The sequence below is a fragment of the Acanthopagrus latus genome, chromosome 5 (genome assembly GCF_904848185.1).
Source record: "Acanthopagrus latus isolate v.2019 chromosome 5, fAcaLat1.1, whole genome shotgun sequence".
Taxonomy (NCBI): Eukaryota; Metazoa; Chordata; class Actinopteri; order Spariformes; family Sparidae; genus Acanthopagrus; species Acanthopagrus latus.
This window is the reverse complement of record NC_051043.1, coordinates 20,638,541-20,648,292: the sequence shown is the minus strand read 5'-3', so window position 1 is coordinate 20,648,292 and position 9,752 is coordinate 20,638,541. Positions and strand designations below refer to the sequence as shown.

General features: G+C 43.5%; 1 protein-coding gene across 2 annotated transcripts in view; it reads right to left on the bottom strand.

The window, feature by feature from the left end:
* Window positions 1-356: 356 nt before the first annotated feature.
* Window positions 357-9,752, bottom strand: part of LOC119019144 (ADP-ribosylation factor-like protein 15) — a 96,840-nt gene continuing 87,444 nt past the window's right edge. For both annotated transcript variants that reach the window (XM_037097456.1, XM_037097455.1), the window contains exon 5: window positions 357-654. In XM_037097456.1, coding sequence (XP_036953351.1) covers window positions 502-654 — 153 coding nt within the window. In that variant the 3' untranslated portion in view covers window positions 357-501. The remainder of the gene's footprint in view (window positions 655-9,752) is intronic.

Genomic DNA, 9,752 nt, shown 5'->3' with positions numbered 1-9,752 from the left:
TGTGACAGTGTCTATGTGTGTGTGTGCGTGTATATGTGTGTGCGTGTGTGTGCGTGTGTGTGTGAGAGAGAGAGAGAGAGAGAGAGAGAGTGAGAATGTGTGTGTTAGTGTCCTATGATGGCTGAGGGAATGCCACATGTCCCACATGCCACTGGTTTAATCACAATGGCACAGACAATAGTAAACAAGATTTCCATTTCCGGCAAAGTTTGTCGTTTTTTCTTGATTGCTTTACATCGGGTGGGTTTGACGGCAGCTCTTTGTCAGGCTGCAGTGGCTGACTGCTGCTTTGTGCACACTCATCCAATTTGAAAAATGAGAGTGCAGTGAAGGGAAGATAACATACAATACACTTCTCGAAGAGAGAGATCAACTTCTGCTTTATTTTTTTCGTGTGCATGTTTGTGTCTGTGCATGAGTGTGTGTACATGGGCACCAGCAGGACGTTGTGTTTTCCTCATGACCAGCCGCTAATGTCTCTTAGCACTAGCAGCGTTAGCATCATATCCTTGCAGGCTCTGTGTCTTTGTCTTCCAACAGACTAATGAACTGACCAAATATCTCCTTCACTGCCTCCATATTGTCAGTGGAGCTGCCCTCCAAGATCCAGCGCTTCCCTCTGGCCAGAGGCTCCAGCTCAAAGTACTTCTTAACCTGCAGGAGAGCCGAGAGAAATTGCCGGTCAAAACAATCAGTTTTAGCAAGAGTGAGTATGCTAAATGGTATTTTCATGCCATGATATGATAAGACTGTGTTGTTCCTACAACTATCATCGCTACTATTGACAATGGGGAAATCTCTTGAAATATCAGCAGTTACATTTACATTTAAAAATCCTTCAGAGCTCTTTCATTCAAGTTCAAACACATGTTGATTCTTTCATAAATGTTCAAACTATCAGTTCCATCATAAGACTCAAACCCAACATCATTAAAGGACAATAGTAGAGTATTTTCACCTTAAGCATAAACAACACCAGGTGATTTCACTCAATAAAACATCTCTAAACATGTGGGAGACACTAGCCAATAATATCTTGTGTTTTATTGAGTACTGGAATGAGAGCCTGCAGATGTCTTTGCTCTCCAAGGTAAAGCTTTGGGATGATTTAAGATGAATATATGGTGAGTTCATGACTCGGCTAAACAAAGTGATTGAATATGATTATCATGATCATGTATGACATAAGCCCTGTTTCAGTCGTTGTATTGCAGATTTCAGAGACCACACTCTTTGTCCTCTGAGGCCAAGAACATTCGAAAAGAAAAAAAAGAAAATATGTATCATCCGCTCCTGCACTTGAAATAGTTTTCCATGCACAATGTGTTTTCCTCACATAATCACTTACAAATACACAAAGGCACAGCCATGAAACTGTCCAAACACTGCTTTGCATCCAGAATGCAGCCAAAGTAACGACATATACAAATCAAAAAGAACAAAAAACTAAATGAAATAAAACAGTCTTCCCATGTGAGATGCCTTCGGCCCGCTGGCTTGGCACTGCTCTTTGTAACAGTCGATTATAAAGTTCATATGCAGGCTCTTAGCAGCTCATGACAGTGGGGGTGCAGCAAGGTTGAGGGGAGAACCAGAACCAGCTGTTACGTAAAAACAAATCTCAGCAGAGGGAAACAATGTCTTAGACCTCCACTGAGGGTACAGCAGGTTGTTAGGGTTTCTGACATTTTCAAGCCGAGAGTAATGGAAGCAATTTCGCTTGCCCGACATGAGCGAAGTTCAGCCATCTCCTCCTGTTTGTCTGATAGCCAGTGAGGAATGCACAAAGACAAATGTGTACTGTCAGCAGCTTGGAGACAAAAATCTAAATGCTAATGATGTCACTGATGCTATACAAGAACAATTTCCCACCATGTTTATTCAGATTCATGTTTCATCATTTATGACAATTATCAGTTGGATCAGTAAATGATGAAGTATTCAAAGCTGATTTTAAAAGATGACAGAAAATATTCAAATTTAAACCATTTCCTCAGTTATCTTCACTTGTTAAAATACGAAGAGCTCGATGATACATTCCCAAAGTCGACCCTAATGGTTTCTTGCACTGATTACTCAGATCTGGTTTTCACATTGAGTGTCTGTGGACACAAACTGGAAAGGGGACACTCATCAATCACTGCAGAAATAGCAATGCTGTGAAGACATTACATGACTAGAAATTAATGACTTTAATCAAAATCTGTTTAGATTCAGATAGTATCTCAGCATGTTTTCTGCAAACATAAAATGAAGATTGATTACTGAACAAATTCCTAAAATCAATATAGCAGACAACCGTCTCAAAAAGTTGTGTCCAACACAAGAAGACAAATACATCTGCGCGGGCTGTAAACACCTGCGTATCCACACAGGTGCCCGTCACACAGTCAAATGACTTTTCAACTTCAAGTGAAATTGCTTTTGTCTAGACCGTGCTGGGCTGTCTAGCTGTGCCATGGTGTGTGGCATGAAGAGGATGGGGAGGAGGAGGAGGAGGAGGAGGAGGAGGAGGAGGACGGAGAGGAGGAGGAGGGGGAGGAGGGTATTCTTTGTGTCTGCTCAAATCCAGCCAGCCATGCCACTGAGTGGGAGAGTGAGCGCTGTCTCTGCCCCTGAGCCGAGTCTCTGTCCGGGTGTAATGTGAGTTTAATGACAGATTAAGTCACCTCAGCCACGTTTGGCTCAGAGGCCTGGCTAGAAAGCCGAGCGGACCCAAACAGTGTTAACAAATCTGTCTGGGTAACTTGAGCTGCCCTAGTCCAGCCTGTAGCCCCAGACCTAGACTGTAGACGATGCGGCTGGCTGCCTGTCTGGCTGGCTGGCTCACTTGTCTGCCTGTAGCCAAGGCCCTCTTCTGGAAGACTCTGGCCCCTGCACTGGCAGACAGTCAAAAGGCCAGCAGTGACCTCTTTGCAAGTGCAGACAGGCTCAAGCTTCTCTCACTTCCCCTCCTTGCTTCAGAACACACCCATGGGCTTCTCACAGCGCGGCAGATGCCTTTCGTTGTTGGTAAGATTGGTTGTATGAACTCAGATGACTTATTAAGTTTTCAGTGCAGCTTTACAGTTGTACAGTCATGAGAACATGAAGAGCTTGAAATTAAAAAGAATCCCCGATATATTAAATACCTTGTTGGTAGGAGCACCTTCACACAGGCCACATTTCATTGACAGAGCACATCCAATCCACAGACTTTAATCCTACAACAGGCGGCCACACTCGCCAAAAACTCTGTCTCAGTGTTACATGAGCGAAGGAACCCCGTGACCCATGAACAGCCGGGTGCATCTACACCGGCAGTCAACACTGTGGCCCAAACCAGTTTCTCTGAGATTAAGTCCTCCTAAGCACACTTATGCTTGCTTAAGGAATTGCGTGAGGCAGCGGTAAGGGTAAGCCACACAAGACGTTGGTTGCCAGATGGCTCCTAGGATGACCACTGGGTCATCCAGTCTAGCTTCTTCTAGGTCATACAGACTGGGGGCCTCGCCTGGTGCATGGGAGAAAGCAGCTTATACATGCAAAGGGTGCCAAAAAATCTTTAATCACCTGTGTCTGTGTCAACTGTATTCCTGCTGCTGGAACCTTGCTGTGTTAACCACGCAGGTATACTGTTGTGGGAAGAGCCATAAAGCCCAGGAACGCAGCACCTTCTGGCAACAGACCTGAAGAGCTGGAGTGATGTCTGAATGTAACAAGTTGTTCAGAGCTGGCAGTGCAATGACTGAGAACTTGCATTAGCTGGATTATAGATTTAATTTTCATTAGACATTTTTCAATCAGTAACTTTCAGCATTACTGCATTATTCTCTCGGAAGAATAACTGACAGAAATGTGTTCATGCGGTCAATCAAACCCACTTTTAGTGCATGACTTCTTTAAAAAAAGGCCTGTGTTAGAGGTCAAAGAATTGCAAACTGGCTCTAATGCTAACAATGCTGCAAAATTATGCAGGCAGCTCGTTCAGTGTGTGGAAGATTACTGCAAAGCTGAGAGTGCCACAGGAAGAGCTACTATCACAGCAAGCGATACAATGATTTTATGAGGGAGAGGTGAAGGAGAAGTTGGTCAGGATGGGAAACTGTAGGTACTTATTCTTTTACACTTTTGGAATTCAGTATCTGGGATATTGGTGGGTCAGATACCAAAACAAACTTGGCCAACAAGACTTCAACAAGTTTCCTTCAGAAAGAATACATTTTGTGTTGATTAAAAGAGAAAATTCACTTCATCACTTTTACGGAAAATTAGTCTGGAGGGAATGTCACTTCATTTAAGATGCATCATTAGGGTTGACAATTTGTGACCCAGTGTCTGCACAGCGAGTCAGCTTAGCTTAAGCTCCAACCCTGGCAAGACTACTTCAGGCTCTTTAAGGCAGCGGATGGGCATGCATGGCACGTGTACGCAGCTTCTTCCTGACCTGTGCCAGATTACTACATGCGATGGTCACTGTTGGCATCATGTTGAGTCAAGAGGATATCCTGGTAGAATAAAAGGAGCTTTAGCGGCTGTCTGCTGCCAGCAGAGCCCTGCTCTGGCCTCCTGACCAACTAAACACACCAGGAAGGCAGACAGAGGGAAAAAAAAAGTCTGACTGGACAGGAGAGAATAGAAAGATGCCTGAGGCCAAGTTGTAGTCATGGAGGTGCATAACGTTGGCTGCTGAGAATATATGTTTAGGAAATCCCTCTGACAAAATGTATGTCCACTGTTCTGCAGTGGTGTTCAGATGAAAACAAAATGAAGGATTCAAACTATAAAGCAGGTGCTTTCTGCTCAAATGCCTATATCCGTTTTAATCATTACACTCTTGAGTGCCTCAGATCTACTTGGATCCCTAAACTGAAGAGCACCAGAGGGACACCTTTTTCTACACCCAAGCAGCACTCCATGCATTTTGTTTTTATTTTTTGATTACCTATATCCTTAAATTAAATTGAATCTGTTGATTAAAATTGTACAAGTTTAGCCAAATTACAATCCACCTGGACCATGTTTGCAATGGTGATTTAACATCAACAATTTCCATAGAGCGATCCCATTATTTTATCTTTACCCTGTATTTTTCCTATAGTCATTCTGGCAGTCGAGTTTGTGCCAAGTAATTCAGGTTAAGTGCCCTTCTCAAGGGTGTGATGGCAAAGATCCAAGGCAACAGAGTACACTCAGTCAACATGCCATGTTCAGGATCTTTCTGATAAAAGGACTTGCTGTGCTTCAATGGTCTTGTGCTATGTACAAGAACGTATTTGGGAAATTTAAAGTCAGATCCAGTGTACTTGCAGAGGCTAACAGCAAAGCCAGATGGAGCAGACGCAGCTTTGTTGGATACATGCCGACCGCAGATCAGTATCGTAAAAGAAAGTTAAATGACCTGCGCTGTCAACTCTCAGTTTTTTCTTTTAGGGCAATTTCTTTTTTTCTGGCTCTTGCAATTGCCTCGGGTTCCAAAAGTCTGAGAAAAATATTGAAACTAAATTCAATAATATCAAATAATAGTAATAATCTCTTCCTGTTTAAGTAATAAGATCATAAAAGGAAGAACGGGAAATGTTCACTTGAGAAGATTTTGCCTTTGAGCCATGTTAAAAAAAAAAAAAAACATAAAGAGGAGCTGATAAAAAGACTTACTCAAACAGATAAGTTATCCTTTAAATGTTGCTTTCCTGCAGGCGGCTATCAAAACTCCTCTGTGGAGCAAAGAGAGCTTTACTCAGTCAACTCATTGGAGAACCAATGATTTCCACCTTGAGGTTTTCATTTCGACAAACTTCAGCAGGGATCCTTTTTCAACACAAATAACATCCTTAGTTCGAGGGCTACTTAAGAGCATGTGTGCATTAAGTTACTTTTGGCAAGCAGAAAGCAGCCAAACATATTGTTATATATGGCATTAGATATTTTCAAAGGACATTTTTTAATAGACAGTTAGCTTTAAAATGTCAGCGTCTCAGTCACTCAGTGGAAGATATGGCCTCCAATGCCCTTGTCTGAATACGTACCATGACCACATGTCTATCCTGCTTCACTGTCATGTGTCAAATCCTCAGCACACGAGTAAGCTATATAACTGGAGAAGGAAGCATTAGGGGGTCTAGGGAAAGTGCCATACTCGAATATCCAAGACAATCAATTACACCATCCCTTGACATGTTGGCCCCTGTGAAAATATCAGTCACTTGGAAAGTGGCCCACACTGGCGACTGCATTGAAATGGAAGGGTAATGTGAGATCCACTTACCATATAATAGATATGCCTTTGTTTGCTTTTCCGGCTTACCTAAAGAGCCTTAAAGACATGAGAAAGCCCGGAGGTCCCCAAAAGAGGAACACTTGGGAAGCCTGTGAAAAAACAAACATTGCACCACAAACTGTGGGAGGTGTCAAATGAAACAGCCCACTGGCCAGTAAGTAAAACCTAAAGCCTATTTAAGCAAGGCTGTAACACCTCGGGCAACGAACCCACGGTTTTCCATTGGGGGGGGGATTACTGTTCGTGAGCCCTGCCCAAGGTAGCTAATGACCTGATCGCCTGTTAAGTGAAAGTATCAACTGTAGGTGAGGGACATGACACGACTGCCTTTGTTTCCAGATTATGTGAGGTGAGGACTTCAGGCCCCCCACCCCCTCGAAGTTTGTTGGAATAGCTTCTCAGATGGCACAGCACAGAGGGAGGAGTTAAAAAGGCTCAGTGTGGTCCTCGTGCCAAACCCTGCCCCATCTCGTGTAGACAACATTTCATTCAGGCATCCTCTCAGGACTTGTCAAGAGCCATGTGTCCATCAACATGTTTTTAATTTCAAGTATTGCATTAGAAAAAAAATATGGAGACTGCAAAATTAAAAAAAAAAAAATGTCCTTCATTTTGCTTAAAACTTTTTAGGCTTGTATGAGATGTTTCAGTTTAATGGGAGATGGATCACCTTTACTGAATAAATTCTGACCAAGCGAACATTTATGTTTTCTTTGTTTATTTGCTGTTGGCAAACAACCACTTGCTGCATGTTGCCATTTTACAGCATGACCAATTTTTTTCTCATTGCGTCTTGAAATGTACCTCAACTATATGTTGGCTGTTATATTTTTGCAGCAGGTAAGTGTGTAGTGTGTAGTGTAAGCAATCAGCGGAGGGGTAACAATGGCCAAGGTCAATCATCAGTAAGTGGTGGATGAAGACCTCAGTGTTACAAATTCTCTAACTGGTGCATGAGCCACAATTTGGTTGTAGGTGTGCGCAGAAGTGCGACTGACCAATGTAGAACCATGGCTTGGGAAATAGCAAATGGGAATAGGTGTGTATAAGTTTAAAACCTATGACGACACAAGCAGATAATACAAGGACCAAAACCTGAAGTCTGACCATCTAGCGAGGGAGTGGGGGAAAGACACAAAGATATGGACTTTCAATTTAGTACTTTCATTTGTTATGGAAACGATCTAGGCTAGCCAGCACGTAAAAGTGTTTAGGCCACCCTGGCTCCAAGCCATAGTTGTAGAACTGTTTGACCAGGGGATTCTGCAGACAACAAATTAAGACTTACGTCCCTGTGTCACGGTGCAAAAACTGAGCCGCCTTTAGATTTACTGTCCTGCTCCACTCAGGTGGGACCATGGGTCTCCCTCAGGCTCAGTTCAGTGCAGGTTCAAAGTGATTCACTTGCGGTACACTTCTCTTCAAAGCCAACTGACCACTGCCAGATCAAGAGCCATCCTCAGAGGTGCTGTAAATCTAAGCAAGACTGCACAGGGTATGTTCTTCCCTAACCCTTTCAGTAGCACAGAGGCATTTATTTTTATTTTTCTTGCAGGAGATCAGATGACTTCCAAAAACACTGGCTGCTCTTACCTAGGTAAATGACCCATGCGTCAAGTCTTGTAGCGGCAACAGCAGATGCAGTGTGTGCAGAACACACATTCAGACATTTCAAACACTGAGAACTGGGGCTAGGTGATAATTCAGTGTTTATCCACTTTCAGCAGAAGCATCCATAACAATTCTGAGCAAACTTATGAAAACCAGATCAACACCCCCCTCAGATTTTGGCACATAAAACAGGCAAATGTAATGCACACTTGCCCAAACTTGATTATTAAACTAAAGCCATGAGTTCATTTGTAATGATAAAATCTCAAAACACCTTTCCTCTCGGGTCAGATCTCTGAACAAGATCAAGGGCTGAATATCAGAAACCAGGTGATCCAACAGTCTAGAAGAATGAATGACATTTTCCAATACTTAGCGTGCAGGTTGGGGGCAAAAAGGAAGAATAACATCCGTCCTTGTGTGCAGGGTGAAAAGTAATTGGCAGGTTCAGTAGCTGGGACATGGCCCCTTCACCAGGGGTTGACCTGTGGGACACTAAAAAATGTCTGTGAGGGCACAATATCTGGGATGTGTGTGAAGCGGGGGACGTGGGGTGCCTATGTTTGCCTTGCCTTATTACAGATTTACAGTAACTCAATTTATTAAAGGCCAAGAGCTTGCTGACAAGGAACATCTGGTCTCTGGGACTTGAACGGGTGAGCTGGCGTTCTGCCCATGCTCCTTGTTGCAGGGGCCAATGCGCCAGCACCTTCCCTCGAGCTCGCCTGCCCTCCCTTTCTTGTGAAGAAGGCCGCCTTGCTGTAGCAGCCCACACAGAGGGCCCTCAAAGCCCAGGAGGTCCGTTACAAGCCACCCCTCCTCCTCCAGGACCCCCCGAGTGGGACCCTCCACCCCTTTCACTCTGGGGCCCCCCTTTCACGCTCCAGTCCTGACAGTTGACCAGCTTTAAAGCTGCAGCAGACCTCCGTTTTAGCATACAGCACGCGGCATTACAATCAAAGTGCTCCCCTTCTGCAAAAGATTTAAACCATGCATCAAGCTGGAGACTGGACACACACCCGCACACATTCACACTCTCTGACATAGATGAACAGACACACACAACACACTCTCATATGCCATGGGACCATCATATTTGAAAGTCAAGGTTTCTGGGTTTCTTAACTTTTCTGCCTTGCATACCTTCTCCTACTCGTAATGATGAACACAGCTTTACAGTGTTTCTTTCTGCATCAGTGCATGTGTACATGGTTGTGTGCTAGTTCTGTCAGTTAATCACAGAGACATTTTTTACAGTAGATGGAATTGGACGGGATGAATGGGACAAAAGACTACTCATAAAACAAATCATAAAATTGCAGGATATAATGAAACCACGGCTTGTTGCCAGCTGTTTAAAGTCCAGCTTTAACCAACCATGGGTTACGTCACTCTACAAAAACTTGTGTTTGTTAAATCCACACATCGGTGGTGTCTGATCAATGCTCCCTGGGCGCAGCATCAAAATGAAATGAGATATATACGTAGGAAATGTGTTTACTTTTATGCACAATTAATTCCCTCTGTTACAGAATGGCTTCTGAATGGTTTTAATCACTACCAGGAAAATCAGCAAATGCTGCAGCCAAGGCCAAGCAAATGCATTTTCATACCACAACTGTAGGGGATGACAGCTGTCCCATGAGCTCCATCTTTTTCAGATAATTATGTGTAAACTCAATGACAGTACGGTATTTCAGAAGTGAACGACTGAAACAGAGGTCTTCTCTTGCGACCACTTCTGTGGAGCCTGGATAAATTGCTATGCCATCAAGGAACCTTTTTAGAAAAAATCATTCGTCATTTCAAGATTTGTCAAAAGGGTTCATTTCAATGGATGAAAAAATTCCATGCTAGAGAACCCCCAGGGATTCCCAGCGTT